General features: G+C 41.8%; 1 protein-coding gene across 2 annotated transcripts in view; it reads right to left on the bottom strand.

Moving 5' to 3' along the window:
* Positions 1-11,693: 11,693 nt before the first annotated feature.
* The window catches only part of EFNA5 (ephrin A5), a 280,808-nt gene continuing 275,143 nt past the window's right edge, over positions 11,694-17,358 (bottom strand). For both annotated transcript variants that reach the window (XM_007106882.4, XM_007106881.4), the window contains one exon: positions 11,694-16,040. In XM_007106882.4, coding sequence (XP_007106944.1) covers positions 15,919-16,040 — 122 coding nt within the window. In that variant the 3' untranslated portion in view covers positions 11,694-15,918. The remainder of the gene's footprint in view (positions 16,041-17,358) is intronic.

The raw sequence follows: 17,358 nt of genomic DNA on the forward strand, positions 1-17,358 counted from the left end.
CATAGATTTCAGCCTTTGGAGTGATTAAGCTTTTTGTTTTGTATGATTAAAAAAAAAAAGGGGGGGCTTCCCTGGTGGCGCAGTGGTTGAGAGTCCGCCTGCCAATGCAGGGGACACAGGTTTGTGCCCCGGTCCGGGAGGATCCCACATGCCGCGGAGCGGCTGGACCCCTGAGCCATGGCCGCTGAGCCTGTGCGTCCGGAGGCTGTGCTCCGCAATGGGAGAGGCCACAACAGTGAGAGGCCTGTGTACCGCCAAAAAAAAAAAAAAATCCTGCTTATTTCTTCTAAGAGATCTTTGAGTTTTTCCTTCCAGTCAGGTGGCAAGGGCAGAGACTTTTCTTCCAAGAATACTTAGTCTCCTTTCTATTAGGCTTTCTTCTTCTTCCTCATTCCCTTTTAGCTTTCCCTCCTCTAGCTCTGTTTCTAATTCCCTGGGGAGGCCATCCAGGGTCTATACTGTATGAATCCAGTTCCCAATTACTCTTTGCTCTATGAAACACCTATCATCAGTTCCTCAGATTTTAATACCTAGACAGATGTGTGTGCTCCATGAGAAGGGCTGTGGAATGTGGTATGTTGTGTGCCAAGACTAATCTTCTACTCTGTAGATGCTGGTACTCAGTCTTGAGTGGGCAATTCCCATGTAGCTTTTGCTTAATGTCTGAGTAATTGGAGAGAGAAGGACTTTGGTCTGTAATTTCTCCTTTTGTGACTTCCTCTTTTTGCACTTTATTTGAGATTAGGAGTGAGTGTGATTTCAGATGTGAAACACTTAACAGTGAGTCAGGGAGATGAAATTTCACTGAAATGCAGAATACAGGAAGAGAAAATGTGTGAAAAATCACGCTGACGGGCTTTTCTTGGTAGCTAGTAAAGCAGAGAAAGGAAATTCCCACACAGCAGACTTTAATAAAATAGGCAGGCAGCAAAGTCGGACCGTGTGAGATACTGGTGAGGAATATAGAGATGGAGAGTGAGTGAAGGAATCATAGGGGCCTATCAGACATCCTTTCTCTGCACCTAATTTACTCTTTAAATGAGTTTCCAGATGAGAATTGTTTTCCCATAAATTTGCATCAATAGATTTATGAGCATGATTGTGCCTTTCCCAACACAAAGGTTAACCAAATATTAGGCAATATTATTGTTTGGTATTTGTTTTCCAATCCCAAGTATAGTTTATGTAGAGTGGACATTTATGTCTGTGTATACCAAACTCAATATATGGAAATTCAGACTCCCAAAGGAGATAAAGCAGGACGTGGTCATTATTTAAGGAAAGTATTCATCATGTGATTGTATTAAAGACACATGCTTCTTAAGGACTTAAAAATATCATTTGATTTTCATACAACTTTCCTGGAATTTTTGTATTTATGATGTCAAGAGAGCCTATTCCCAAGATAAACATGGAAGTCCTATTTCCTTGTTGCCTGAGTCACTTTATCAAGGATCCACCATTTACTTGGTTTGCTTATGTTTTATATTCTTTTCCAACTACCAGTTTGTAAGATTCTTGACACAAGACCATTGTTTTTCTTCTTCCTTGATGTATCACACACGCTTAGTACATTTTGTGGCATGTAATAGGTGCTCAATAAATATTTACTGAATGAATGAATGATCTTGGGGGATGGGGAAGGTTTGCTTCACATGAGTAAATCACCTAAGCCAAAGGTGGCAGCTAGCCCAGAGCTCCTTGGTCTAATCCCCCATTATGTCAGTGGCTGTCCTTTGAGTCACTGCCAGGCAGGCTGCAAGAGAGTAGGACCTGGGACAGAGAGTGGCCTTACATGCCAGAGCCTGGCAGGTTCACATAGGGAATTCTTTGCCTTTAATACATGAAACATTGGTGGGGATAACAACTGTAACATTTACCTTTTGGAAACTTCTGCTGAAGGGCCTTCCCAAGTTGAGGTTTGTGAGAGAGTCAGCAGCTTCCAGAGCAAGGGCCTAGCAACTTTAGCCTCAGCCAAGTGCTTTTTAACCAGTAAGTGGCTTAGAAGAGGCAAAGCAGCAAATTCTGCTGGTGACCGAAGCCTGAAACAAATACTACTGTTAGCAGTGTAAGGTCACTTGACAACAGTGTCTGTAACTCTGAGTTTCCCTTACCTCCACAGGACACCATGAGCTTAGGCACAAAGTAGGGATAAAATGCCTATTTTAGCTGAAGATATCTGTTAAAAGAGTGGAGGAAATAGGCTAACCTCTGTGCCCCTGCTTTGTACTTGGTTCTGGTGAGAGAGGAGGAGAGGCCCGCAGCTCCTGCTGTTCTCAGTGGGGTCCCTCCAAGAGCAGTTCTTGTATTAACCACTTCACTGTTTTGTCCCCATCTTGTTATCTGTTCTTGTTAGAATCTTTATTATTCATGGATGCAAAAAAAATCCCATCATTAAACCATCATAAATATTCATAACACTTTGCAATTGTGTGCATTTCATTTAGCCACTTGGCAAAACTCTGAAGTACCAAGAGTTTTAAGGAAATCTGGCTAATGAGACCAGAGATCAGGAAATGCAGGGTGGCTTTTCTACTTTCTGTTATTTGATTTTCACCTGAAAACAAATGTAGACTATAAATAATAATTAACAGAGATAAGCAGGGGTGGCGGTTCCCTTGCAGTGAAGAGCCACACGTTCCTCGGCTTTGTCTTGATGGTGCTTTTGTGTCAAGCAGAAGATACGGGTAAACACTGTACCACCAGAGTGGGGCTCACGAGGCTGCAGTGCTAATGGATTTATCCAGGAGCCTACAAAGGCCAGATAAACCCCCTGCTTTGGTTAACAAGGACCTCTCTTCTCATGTTCTGTATGATTACTGACATCAGGTTGGAGTTGAGATAAGCATGGCTCCTTTCTTTGTCTTATTATAGTAGACAGCCATTCCATTTTTAGTGTCTAAGAAAGAATTATATCCATCTCTCTCCCTTCTTCTAATCCAGTTTATCTAAACTGTGCACTCTCCATCAGTACTGAGAGCTTTTCATAGGAGTCAAAGAGAACCCAGCAAACTTTGGCAGCAGCCAAGTAGAATTGGAATAATGTGTTCCCCACGGCCACCCCCTCCCATTCAGAGCACACAGATTTAAACCAGTGAGGACATCTTTTTGTTTTGTACCACAAATTCATGCCTTGAAACGTTTCTTTCCTGCCTTTTCAGCTTAAGGATTCTCACCACTGAAAAGGAATTTTTAAAAGGTATGAGCTAAAAAAAAAAAAAAAAAAGGTATGAGCTTGTAGAGAGAAAATATTTATACCAATATGTTTCATGGCCCTTGCCTGCAGAAGCTGAGGATTCCTGCATGCCATTCTGACAGCATTTACGTTTGATAATGAGATTCGTTCCCTGCGTAACGGCTACCAGGTGCTGGAAAATACTGGGTACAATTGAGACTGCTTAGCAGGTTCTGCTTTCCTTGTGGAGCTTGTGCTAAGTAGAAACAAGTTACCACCAATCCAAGTATTAGCCTGGCTGCTCGTGTACATCCCTTTGTTAAGGAAATGTCACATGTTAATAGGAGAGTGCTCCTGGTTCCCAAACAGAGGACCAGTTAAAGAAGGTTCTCCTTGGTCTGCTCCTGTGGAATTAGAGTGGGTCCTTTATTCCACTGTTGATCATTGAGCTCATTTGTGGTGGTGTTTGGCACTTGTCTCGTTGTTTGTTGGCCCATCTCAAATACTCTCTAATTGGAGACTTAACTCTTGTATCTCCTCTCTGTACCAACTGATACAGGGTATCAGCAGGGAGAAGAGGCTCTTTTCACCATTTTTTACATTGACCCCACCAAAAGAAAAAAAAAGTACAAGTCTTCAAGAAAATCACGTGTGTCATTTTATATAATTCATTACATCAATTTAGATATGGTGACCTTTGAAATATGGCAAATTTCTTCAGTACTATAACACTGAAATTCAAAATCAGGTTTTGAAAATTCTAGCAGTGTTAATTACTCCCTCTGTGCTTCTGTTGCACTTTCTTCGTACCCCTCTTATCCTATCATATTTGTTTAATAGACTATTTTGCTTGCAAGGAACTATGATTCACTCAGGCTAGCTCAAATAATGAGGGCTTATTTTAAGGATGCCTATGCCAGTAATGGAATCAGAATCTCATGAACACTTCAAAATAGAAGCCAGATAATGACCAAGGCATTACAGTGACTGGAACCCGAAAGTGGACCTGGTTTAAAGAAGCAGCTCTATGGAACTGAGCAGATAAAAGCTAGGGCTTTGCTAGAAGAAATGTGACCAAACTGTTTTCTGTATATCTGCTCCTTTTTTGTTTATCCCCGCCCCCCCCCAACTCATTCTATTTATATTATCTCTCAAAAGAGCCATACTAATTTTCCTGGGTAATTACTAAACAGCAAGTAAAGGCAGAGATGTTTTTTCCTTGCAAGGATACATATAGGACACTGACTAGCCTTTGGATTGGCTGCCTCTGAGTCAGGTGCCCAGTGCCTGTTCAGTCAGCTGTGACCATGGATGTGAAGACGTCATATATGACATGGCTTCCGAAAACTGCCTCCTTTGGTTTCCTTGGAAGGGACTGTGGATATGACAGGCCCTATAACTGATATGTACAGCCCATAATGACTGGGAGCTTTACCTGGATGAAGCCAGTCAGTCTCCTATTAAAAAATACCCACAGTGCTTAGCACATGTTCTGGCATATAGTAGGTGCTCCATAAAATATAGCTAAATGAATAAGCAAATCTTAATATTTTTTCTTGGAGCTTGTTTTAGGTGAAGTGAAATAACTTGCAGTCTGCCTGTGATTTGATATCATTTATTTGCCAACAGCATCCCTGCTGGATTCTGGATTCTAAGGCACGGTGTATCTTACTTTTCCTCTGTCTTTTCCAGTAGATTTTTTTCCTTGATCTATCAAAACCAAGCCATTGTGGTAGAGTCAGCAAGTTAGTATTCTATGACGTGAAGTCTTAGTCAGCTTAGGCTGCTATAACAAGTACTATAGACTGGGTGACTTAAACAATAAAAACTTATTTCTCACAGCTAGAGGCTGAGAAGTCTGAGATTAAGGTGCCAGCATGGCCATGTTCTGGTGAGGGCCTTCTTCTGGTTTGTAGATGGCTGTCTTGCTGGGTCCTCACATGGTGGAAAGCAGGTAGAAGCAAGCTCTCTTCTGTCTCTTCCTATAAGGACACTAATCTCATCATGAGGACTCCACCCTCACAACCTAATCACCTCCCAGAGGACCTATGTCCAAATATCATCACACTGGGGACTAGGGTGTCAACATATGAATTTTGGAGGGACGCAAACATGCAGTCCACAACAAGGCTAAATCTCATTTTAAGATGAAAAACTTGCTGTGATTCCAGCTGTTCTCTCTAGTTCCCTGGAGTCAGTTTCCACAGGAGACTAGAATAAATCCCCTAACTAACTTCCATGGGAACAAGTTGTTCTGAGGAATATAAATTTGTATTCTGGTTTCAAGGAGGTCTGGGCCTGTTTCTTTAGAGGGAAGCCTGAGAGCCTTCCTCACAATGTGAACTTCCACTAAACGGTGTGCTCTGCAAGGCCATGGACAGATGTCACAGATGTTGGGGGTAGGGGTTAGGGCTGGCATGGGTCAGCCCCCTCACAGGGATTTCAGGCACACTGCATGACTATGCTTCAGTCTCTCATGTAGATTTCCCAGTGGGAGGGTCTCCAGAAGACAACTGCACCAAGATTCTGTGACCACAGTGGGCAGCACAGATGTGCAGTACCAGTTACAGGATTTTGCTAGACAAAGGCTTCTTCCTTATGTCCCATCACATAATCATCATTCTGTTGTTTCTGCCTATACATCCATAAAACTTGATCAGGGCAGAGAATGGGATTAGAAGCAGAGAAGATATTGTAGTGAGTGGAAAATCAATCTTCCCTTTTGTAAATCACCCACCAAAAAAATGAATGTCTGTTCCTTTGAGGTAGGTTCTTGGTTCTTCCCATATTGCTTGAATGGAAAACATTTTCTGGTACTTGGGGGGCTGCTGCTGACAGGCCACCCACTGCACACAATAACTAGGCTTCCTGATGACTCCATTTCTGCTGATGCTTTTGTTTCCCCATGGCATTTGGGGGAGTTTTGGTCAGTTTCTGTGGAAACGTAGCGCTCCCCGACTCTTCCCTCCTCTCTATGGAGCCGTCAAAATTTGGGCAGAGCAGTGGGCTGTGTGAGCCGGCTGTGAACAACTTAGCAAAGGAGCCTGGTGTCCTCAGTAGACAGAGTAGCTGATAAGTCTTGTGAACTGGATCGATAATAAGAGGAAAAAAAAAAAAAAAAAGCCGAACTAAGAGATGAGGACAGCCAAACAGATTCCAGCTAAAACTGATTCAGCTTGCTAATGTATCCTCTAGCTGGTACTGAATTCTTCTCACTTCTCAAATCAAGTTAAACACTTGATTCCATGCCAGTTTCAAGGGGGCAGAGCTGTCACTTACCAGGGAGATTAACTTGCTTTGTTGAATACTGACAGAGACCAGGGATGGGCAGGACCCACACAGAATGCAGGGCACTCTAATTCATGGTAACCTCAACTCTGAAGTAGAAGTAAATGGAGGGTTTGTAATTTGCACTGGTGTCGGGTCCAGACTAAGTTGAACCTAGAGAGAGAGAGTTCAAGGAAGTCCTCTGTGGATCCTTGTGCCATGGCTAGTCAGCCCTTTGGAGGTACAGATCCTAATCCTCTGGTGTTCCTGATCCACACCCTCATATTTAGCCAGCTAGACCGATCAAGCAAGTTGTAGGCCTGAGCACTGACATAACGATGGCTCTGTCCGGCTCCAGAACTTGGGGTACTCTGTGGGTGGGAAAGTCAGCTGAGTTGAGGAAAAGACACCAAGGATTCAAAATGTCAAGTGATTCTCCCTGCCAGTGTAGAAACTTTTCCATTTACAGCTGGGCTCTGGGAAATTCTCCACGCTGTGGTCAGATCTGTGAACACCACAGGGCCTGGCTGGCCGTCCCCTAGCAGGATTTCTTTTAACCACTAAGTTTTTGCCCTATGGCTTTAGATGCTATCAGATTGATGTTTAAATGTATCTCAAGTGACCTTCAGTGTCCTTACACTGCTTAGCGTAGATGATGTCAAGAAAAAAGTGCTGTGAAAACATAAAATTAGAAAAAAAATGTAAAAGTGTGAGTGTGTGAATGTGGGTCAGGGGAAAACGAATGAAAGAGGAGATGATACAAATTATTCTTCTCTTAAATTCTTCCTAAGTTTTAGATAGGTTTGAATATGCACAGAAACTGGGACTCTCTTGAGAAATTACAGAATTAATGTTTTGTTTAAAGAGTCCACTTTTGGGGCTTCCCTGGTGGCGCAGTGGTTGGGGGTCCGCCTGCCGATGCAGGGGGTGCGGGTTCGTGCCCCGGTCCGGGAGGGTCCCACGTGCCGCGGAGCGGCTGGGCCCGTGAGCCATGGCCGCTGGGCCTGCGCGTCCGGAGCCTGTGCTCCGCAACGGGAGAGACCACGGCAGTGAGAGGCCTGCGTACCGCAAGAAAAAAAAAAAAGTCCACTTTTATAATAAAACAGTTGACTCACAGACAAGAAGATTTGGGGAAGTTGCCTAGTGCCGCTCTCCCAACTGCTTTGCATTCGAAACTTCTCAAAGATGGGATAAACATGTCATTTGTTTTCCTTTTCCCGGAGTTCTTAATCAAGTTATTAGGAATGAAGAGTAACAGACTGGGGGCCTCTGTCCAAATTTTGGATCAACTTGACTCTGGATCTTTCCTGGGCTACCTGACTTAAGTCGCTTTCTTCTTTTATCTCCAGGGAAGAATGATGACAGTCCTCCTTTCCATTTAATTCTTCCCAAGCTTGTTGGAAAGAGCCATTAGTTTATGTTTTCTTCTTTATGTCCGTAAGATCTTGGGATGAAATACTCTCAGTATTTCACAAAGCCTATTACTATTTTAAGTACCTGCATCTTCCAGGAGAAGGAACACGCTGACTCCCTGTAGGAGAAATAAATGGAGTCAGCTTGCTGGCTGGCACACTGTCTTTAGGAAAGAAGAGAAAAAGACACAGAACTTCTTGTTCTGTCTACTGCAGAAAATGTGTCCAGATCTAGTAAAGCAAAGCACAGATTTCAGGGGAGTTATGTGTTCCACACTCTCCGCTACACAAATCAGGTTTTTGTTGTTTGGCCCAACAGAATAATCTCTGAACACAAAAGGAGAGGATACTAGGGTGTTGATAAAATGCATTTTCTAAGATGTGTGTAGGAAGAAACATGTTCTTTCTCTTATTTTAGTGACTTGTTTCATGGCTGTGATGCAAAGAAAATGACTTTGGCTACTTGCATCTCAAATGATATATGCAGTTTGAGGGAGCACCTGGCACTTGTGAACAAAACAGCATGCAAAAATATTTTGTTCTGCTTTACCATTGTAATCTTAGAGATTTTTTTGGTCCCCCTCTTTGTGTTCTTGTCAAGATCGACAAGCATCCGTGTGTTACCAAGTGACATGAAGTTCTTGCTTGAATAATCATGACTAAAATCCAGGATATTTCAAAGCACGTTGTTGACTCAGAGAGCCACCCAGTAGATTGAATTCTTCTGAATTAACTCTCAGTGACAGCATCAGGGGTAGTGCTTTTACCCCAAGTTGTCAGGTCCTCCCATGTCCGCACCGTGGCTCTGATGCTGGCATCCTCGTCCCAGGGTGTTGTGATAGGGGTTGTTACTAAAAATGTTTCTTTTATTACTGTTGCAGAAACCCCCATATTTAGGACTTAAACTGAGTCAAAAAGCAGACAGCAAGAAGAGGAACTGAAAGTTCTTTTTATTTGACCTTCCTTCAGGGTGGACACTAAGTAGTGCCATTGCTGGGAGTAAGATGGCAGAACTCATGGGACACTTAGAATGGAACCAGGGGTGATTTTTTAATGAAAACTAATGAAATCATGCTTTAATCTTAGAGTGTACTGCAGTTCTTGGGAAGAGAGTATGACGATCTCTGACGGGAATTGTCAAAAGGGTCATTATGTTGGGATGTGCTGTACTTGAGGCCTTTGGTCTCCTTTCTTCTGCCACTCCAGACATCATATATAGGAAGGGCTTAGAGGCTGCTTTCTGTTTGGAAAGGGGAAGGGACGGAGGGAACTTGCCTGGAAGCAGCATTTGTACAACAAGCTCACTGTTTTTACTTAGGTGCTATTTTTTTTTAAAGAGTGGTTGGCTAATCACCCCTTCCCCAAAGCAAATGAACCCTCCGTGATGCTCTTGACCAATTCCTTGGGCAATGCAATTTCTTGCCTTTTTAAAAGAATCTTGTACATTCATTTATCATCCATATTTTAAAAAGGACATACAATTATTGCAAGTTTGCTGCTTACAGGGTCCATGAGCACTTACAACTCCATTTTAAAAATAGGCGCACATATGTATATAACCACTGAACAACTTGACCAATATAGCGGAATGTTTCAAACTAAAAACTGACGGAGAATATCGGCCTGATTAGTTATTTGCAATCATTTTCAGAAGCACTTGTTTTCCAGAGGGACTGTGCAAAAATCATGCTTTTCACGGCATTTTTGCCAGAGCTTTCCTGAAGTATGCTTATGTTATCAGCAGAATATGGAACTAGGCTTTACAAACAATCTCTAAGAAACTGTTTTGCCAGTAGTTCCTAAAAAACTGTTAGAATGGTCAATGAGCAGTTCATCAGAATTATCTTGAACTTCCTTTATGGCACCTAGGTTATACACATTCCTATAATAAGAGGTAAAAGATTCTAATCATTATCACTGGGATAAGAGATTCAAACACATATATGTGTCTTACTCACAACAATTTCTCCTTTGATTCTTTTTGTATAACAACTTAGGTGACTCAAGAATTCCAAATACTTTGCTACCAAACAAAGTGTGGTTCTTGCAGCACAGCTCATGTCCTACCTCCGGTCCTGCCTGCTTTCCCGTTATGTGTGCAGCACTATCTATCAGGAACTGGCCTCTTTAATCAGGGACTCACAGTCACTTTCAAATGATCTTAGTCCCCACTTTTCAACGTTTTTCATTTTATCCCTTTGCTCTAATCTAAGAAAATGTAGGCTTCATCTTGGCTGAGATCCTGGACAGCTCACAATTCAATGTAGATAGTCTCAGCTTCCAGAACAGGTGTATGATTATTCTCTAAAGCAGAATCTGAAGTTGTCATCTTTTCATCGCTTCCCCTACTTTCTTAGGGCACTAAGGTGATTTCTCTGGACCAGTCTCCTCAAAATTTGCTTCAATGATACTTAGGTTTTCTCATCTCCAGAGTCACCTTTGTAGCTACTATGAAAATTGACTCCATGCACTTCACTGTCCGTTTTAAGCCCACAGTGCTTTTTAACCCACCAAGATTTCTATTTTGTAAGAAGCTCTTAACCCCATTTTGACAAGATAATTTCCTTTAACTCTAAGCTTTCTAATCTTAAAATCCCGACCTTTTCTTTCCACTCACTTTTATCTTTTAAAAACATCTATCTCCTCTCTCATTTATGTAAAATAAAAATGCTTAAATTTTATATTTTCTCTATAAATCGTTACTATGTTATGTTTACACGTAATGTCTGCCTTATGTTGTAAACTTTACAAGTACAGGTTGTAAACATTAACTTTATTCTGCATAGCGCTGAGCACAATGTCATGATCACTTAAATGCTTTTGATGATGATGGTGATGATGAAAATGACCACGTAATGCTGTTCTGGTTTGAAAATATCACATAGGTAGTGCAGTACATCTTTTTTAAATGAGTTGTTCCTCATTCTATAAAGCTGTCATTCTTCATTAGCAAAAAAGGTTACAGTAAGTTGTAATTAGTGTTTAGTGCCCTGTCAAATAATTAAGTGTAATAAAAAGCTTTCAATGAGTTTAATGTTAACATGCTATAATTAAAGCCAAGTCTTGAAATGCATTAGGTGTCTATTTTGTCAGACATTTGATGCTTTTTCCGTCTACAGATGAAATTCTCAAATTGTGCTTATAGCAATGTCATCATCAAAGACAAAAAACTCACATCACTCAGATGCAGAACGGGCTTCTCAGCGTCCAGCAAGGGCAATATTTTAAAAATCAAAGCACTTATACAGCCTTGTTATTAACTGATAAGGAAAGTGAGTCCCAAAGATATTGTGTGACTTGCCCAAGGTCACACAGCAGTTAATTTTCCTTGGTAGTGAGATTGTGGCTTGGGATTGTACTGAGGTGATTACTGTCATTCTTTCTTTCTTTTGGAAGTATATTTGCTGTAAAATGATTAGTTTTATCTTTTTCTTGATGAGGTGAAAAAAATAGATAAATACATGCAAAGTAAAAGAACATAATTTGTGTTTAGCTCTTGAATTTAACACTTGTTTTAGAATGCAGGGTTTGTCATAGTGCCTATTTTAAGGCTCAAATACTGAGACAAGACTGAAATCTCACTATTTTCTCATCAGAATAACTGGAATGTGCCTAGATACTTGACCATTTCAAACCCTGCACATTTCTTTGAACTTCTCAGGCCTTCTCTTGTGCATGTTGTATTTATCTTTTCTGTCCACAAAGATTTTGAAAAAATCAGCAGAGTACAAGTAGCCCCTGAAATAAAGGCGTCATTCAAGGAACAAAGAAGTAGAAGGAGGGCTCCAATTAAAATGATGAAAATCTTTAATTTTTATTTAGGTATACTTGTACGGACACGTGTATATACAAATACAGATCGTATGGGTTTGTTTGTGTGTGTTTTTTTTTTTTACATTTTCTTTTACGTTTATATAATGTCAGCATTTCAAAACAGCACTCGATGAGTAAGTGCAAAGGAACTGCAAAGCAGGCAGTACAAGCACAGGACCACACGGAGCTGGACTTCACACCCAGACGCACACACAATGAGTGGCTTCAATGGGGTGTCAAGAGTAAGCATGGAAAGCGGATTTGGACTCATGGGTAACCTCCAACATGCCAGCATCTATTAAAACTGTACAGACAATGGGAGCAAGCCCATTGTAGGGAGATTTGTCTCACATCCGAGCAGCTCTGGGGCAAATGCATGGGAAAAACTCAGTGATGCCAAACCAGAGACAGACCTGCCCATTCACGGTTCTGAGGGAAAACCAAAAGTGGGAGGAAGGCGAGAGACAGAAAAAGTAAACATAAGAAATAAAAGGGGGGTGTAGGCAAACGGGGGTGTTTGTTGGTGGAGGTGGTTTCCAAAAGAAAAACTAGTGATCACAGCTCTGAGAGCAGTGAATGGAGGGAAGGGGTTTAAAATGTTTTTTGTTTTAAATTTTGGGGAAACTAATAAAAATGGCTGCTGCCGTTGCTAAGGCACCAGAGACAAAGTCCCTGAAAGTCCACAGGTACTGTGTGACTCTTCCTTTCACAATGACTCAGATAGAAAGAACCCCCATTTAACCTTCCTAAAGGAACTGGTTTGAAACCTTTCCCATGCTTGGGCTGCACATGATACTGACAAGACTCTTACTGGGGAAGAATGAAAACCACCACAAACAGAAAACCAAACCAAAGTACAGAACCGTTACTAAATTCCCTAAACCTTTTCAAACCAACATGCCGGGAGGCGGGGGAAACACGACAGGGCTCCAACATCAGACCTTGAAAACATTGAGGACAAAATGTTGATCAAAAAAGTCATGTTGTTCCAGGTCCCAAGATGGTGGAGTCTTAAGATTGGGAGGGCGATGACCACACGTGAGTCCTGTATGGAGCAGTGTCTCGGCCATTTGTGACTCTTCTTAGCCACGTATACATTGGATGTTTCAAAGCCTCAATGCATGTTTTGTATCCTGAAAGACTATTGTTCTCACTTACAAAAGACATAAGAATCAAATTAATACTTTATTATCAAACACTATATACAACAGAGGTTACTAATAATACAGAATTTAAAGAATGCAGGTTTTTTAACGTTTTACTTTTCTTTCCTCTGCCACCCAAGAAAGTACAGTACAAAACAATAGTCTAAACTAACACGAACTATTACCCGGTCTATTAAAGGATACACGGTATCCACTAAACAGACAGATCCTTATTTCCCTGCTTCACGTTGCAAAGCCCTTGGCAACCAGGGGCAAAGGTCGCTGGGGTTTGACTGACTGGGGCTGAGAGGCAGCAAAGGCTGCCCTTCATACTTTTGAATTGTTTTTGAAATTAAAAGCTGCTACAAAGTTGCGTCGACATCCTCCTGAGCCCCCTGAGGGTTGTAACACCGTCACAAAAGGCCACCAGCACTTTTTGGACAAGATGAAAACTGCATGATACCAATCGTCTTCTTGAAAACTCCCTGGCAAGCGTTACCTACAATTACGTCACTTTTAGGTAGAGAAGCACATTGTCTACTGGTGTGGATAGTCTTGCGTTTTTTTGTTTTTTTTTTTTTTACATTTAATTTGTAGTGGCACAGTGGTGAAGGGGTCTAATTTCACTGTGAAAAATGAAAGACAATGGAAGAGAGGGCCATGAGTAATTAATTATTTTATCATTTTGTTAGAGACAAATGCTAGAAAAACCACAGAAGTCACCATTTCTAAAATGAAATTAGCACTGATAATGTAGTTATGACTAACTGGAATCATTACAGGATCATTTGATTTCCTTGTGGTCATAGAACATGCAATGTTATTTTGGTTCTATTGATCCACTTTAGAAGGCATCTTTTTCCCCCTACCCAAATCCCACTGGACCAACAAGCCTGTAACTAACTATTAATAAAAAAGAAGTATTACTGGATATTACTGAGAGTTCTGAGTATATAAATAGTTAATGCAAAAAATAATCCAATGCTGTGAACTTTTGTTTCAGTGAAATGGTGGCTGCCTTCTGTGCTAAGACTCTGCCACTCCAGAGAAGTTCCTGATGTCTGGGGGAATAGGATTTAATCGGAGAGGCTGGCAACCTCTCACATGGTTCCAAGTGCGAACAGACCCAGCATTAACATCCACTCCAAACGGATCGGGTAAGCCCAGATTACATTTCAACATGTGTACAGCTCTCCAGCGTGCAGCGCCTTTACAGCTGCCTTTCATTCACATCTCTCTCTAATTCAGAACTACTCACAATTCTTAGCAAATTCCCATTCATGAAGTCTATCCATAATATGACCCCTCTTTTTAAACATGTACATTAAAAAAACCCCCAGTATATTAAAAAGTCCTTATTTTGCTGGAACGCTTCCAGTTTTTCACATCTTACACGATCATTGCATTTATTTTTTGTTTTGTTTTGAAAGGCATGGTTTCTATTGACAGGTCCTGCAATAGCAAAAAAGGCTTGATTTCTTTTCTTTTCCATTGGTCTGACACTTTTCCCTGTCTAGGCTTTGGAGTTCAAAGTTCATGACAGCCTCACCAGTAGCAACCCCCCAGGCTTGCATTTCCTGGTAATCGACTGGGAACATCCCTGTTGGCCGTGCTGATTTACTCTCCTCTTGCCCACCCCTACAATGAAACAAGGCAGCCCCCCCCCCCATATTTCTAAATGTATCAAGGGATACCACTTTTTCTCACAAGTTTAAATAGGACAAGCATATATACTCACTCTCAGCATAAAGTATATCTAAATAATGTATATTCTATACTAGTGGATTTTTAAAAAAATAGTTTGTTAAAGTCTTTGGGACTCCATCTTGTTTATCTCCCACAGATAAACATATGTTCCCCCTACGCTTCAGGCTGTGTCAGAAAGGGAAAGAATATAAAAATCAACTCTTGAATTTTTTCGTTCCAGACTTTGGAATTTTTATTCCAAATTTCCCTTTAGCCCTCCCAAGGAGTATTGACTCTTCCGGGGACAGGGGTTTTTGTCTGAGCCCCTGTAGTCGTGGAGCAAAGTGTGGGTATGAGGGTGGGAGTCAGGGAAAGGCCACAGCACACTGGCGCTCCAGCAAAGCCAAATTACATCTCCTCTGGCCACTGACACCCTTTCCTTGGTACACACTGTTCCCCCAGAGGAGCATCCAAAGCTATTCCATATACACTCATCAACCCTGGCTTGTCAGCCTCGGGGAAGGTCACTTTATTTATTTGTAAAAATGCCTCTTTCAGTTTCTTTAAAAGAAAAAAAAAAAAGTTGTAGCACCATGGTGATCTGTATTCAAAGGAAAAACCAAAATCTGGTGTGCGCTGCCCAGTCACCGAAAAAATTAGAGGCACTCACACATATATATCCCCCACCCAACGTAGCGTATTTTCACACTTGCTCTGTGCTAACATTCCGGCACTCGACCCGCCTCCTAGACAAAAGGCTTCTTTTACGGAGCACAAGTTTTGCTGTCAAGAATGCTTTAAGACAGTCACCTTTAAAAAACAAAACAAAACCAAAAAACAGAAAACCAGTGTCTCAACCTTTCAGAAGCCTGTTCATTTATACACTCCTAGAGGAAATGGTGTAATATCTATTCTTAATACCTCCCCTCTGGACTTGACATGGTGACATGATGCCCTGCACGATCATCTTACAGTCCTGAATGAGAAGGCATAAGTATTGCATGGGAGAGGAAAACCCTCCTGGGCCTCGCCATCACCGGCTGCATCTGCCACTATCCTTCCTCGTCCACATACCGCTGACAGTGCCTACAGGAGGTGAGCTCTTGGAGGAGAATGCACAGGAGCAGACGACCACGGGTGTCACTATAACCATTGGGCATTTTCATCTGGAGTCCATCTAATTTGCAAGGGGTGAGAGAAGGCAAGGGCAGGGGTGGGGTGAGGTGAGGGAGGCAGCAACTATGTTAGCTCCCCCGGCCCCAAGTTGTTGCTTAGAATTCAGGCTGAAAGAAAGAAAACAAAAATCTGACATCTGCCAAAAAACCAATAACAAATCCCTTCTTAGGATGAGCAGTTGGGTGGATCTCTGGTGTTCCAAGACCCTGATGTTTTCTGTGACAGGTGATGGGAGGAGACTGTGCTATAATGTCAAAAGCATCGCCAGGAGGAACAGTAGGATTGCCAAAAGGCGGCTGGGTATCCTTGGTGTTTGTGCCGCATTCTCGCCGCGGGATGGCTCGGCTGACTCGTGTACGGTATCATCTGTTCAAACAGAAAGCACACATTCCAATGAGATTTCACATCCTTAATAACTCTCTTGCAGCAGCCTGCTGTTAACAGACCGCGCCACCCTCTGCAAAGTAGGGTAATGAACCTTGTGCCACCATTGACTTTCATGTCTGCATAATCACTCATTATTTACAGCAAACAAAGGAGAGGCAGAGAAAACTGGACTTTCTTGGCGATATTAATACTTTCCTTAAAAACTGAGGTGAAAAATGTGCACACACTGTAACCTTTGGCACGTGAGCTACTCAGGTTTGCTAGCAGTCAAACACACCATGCACAAACTTGGTATCTGAATGTACCTTTTAAACCCAATATGCCATGGAGAAGCAAGTAACGGGGGTAGGGGGTGGCAGGATGCAGTTAATGTTGGCATATTAGTGGTTAACCAGAACGGGCTGCCCTTTTTCCTCTTTTTAGCGGTTTCATAGGATTAGTGTTGAATGCCTGGTTGTTGGATGTCTAGATGAATTTTCAAATGTGAAGAATTAAATGCCAAAACAACAGCATTTTAACTAAACTACACATAATGCTCACTAAACCTAAATAAATTGGTGCCCACTGGCTTGCCTACAATTAGGAATCAATTATGGTGCTATTTCTATTACCAACCCTGTATCTCCAGGATTAAATTACTTGAACTTGACTATTTTTATTTTTGTCAGGCTGAAGCTGGGCACATAAATTATCACTGTGGATGCAAATTTTCCTCTAAATAAAATGGATTAAGCGAGGTAAGCTTCTTTTATTTAGCTATAAAGTGTTCTATGAGACTGTCTCTGACTTTGGATAGCCTTCCTGAGCTGCATGATTAACAGGCTTAACTTCGAAACAGGAACTTTGCAGCAATTAGTACCCAAAGATAGACTGGACGCTTGCCTATGAGCCATGCTATGCTCTGGTGTTGCCGGTCTTCTTCCTTCCACCTGGCGTAACTCGTGCTTTTAGACTCAGTGATCTCTGAACTACACGTGGGGCCACCAGTGGGATTCTTTGGTAGATTTTATTTTAGCATCAGGAGAACTTCCTGTAGGAGCTCAGCGATTGTCAGGCTGGATTCACTCTATGGTCAGTCAGAGAGAATGGGTACAGGTGAGACTCTAGTGGTTGTTCCCAATTCTGTAGACCTCAAAGGATAATCCCTAGACATCCCTGAATGACCCACCTCGAACACCTTAATGGATTAATAACTCTATTCTATTAAATTCATTTCTGTTTTCACATCACACAGCATGTCACAATAGGGATGCTTTTTCTTTACTAGGCAGAGTCACACTCCCTGTTATTTGTCCTA

Source organism: Physeter macrocephalus, chromosome 8, assembly GCF_002837175.3.
Source record: "Physeter macrocephalus isolate SW-GA chromosome 8, ASM283717v5, whole genome shotgun sequence".
NCBI lineage: Eukaryota > Metazoa > Chordata > Mammalia > Artiodactyla > Physeteridae > Physeter > Physeter macrocephalus.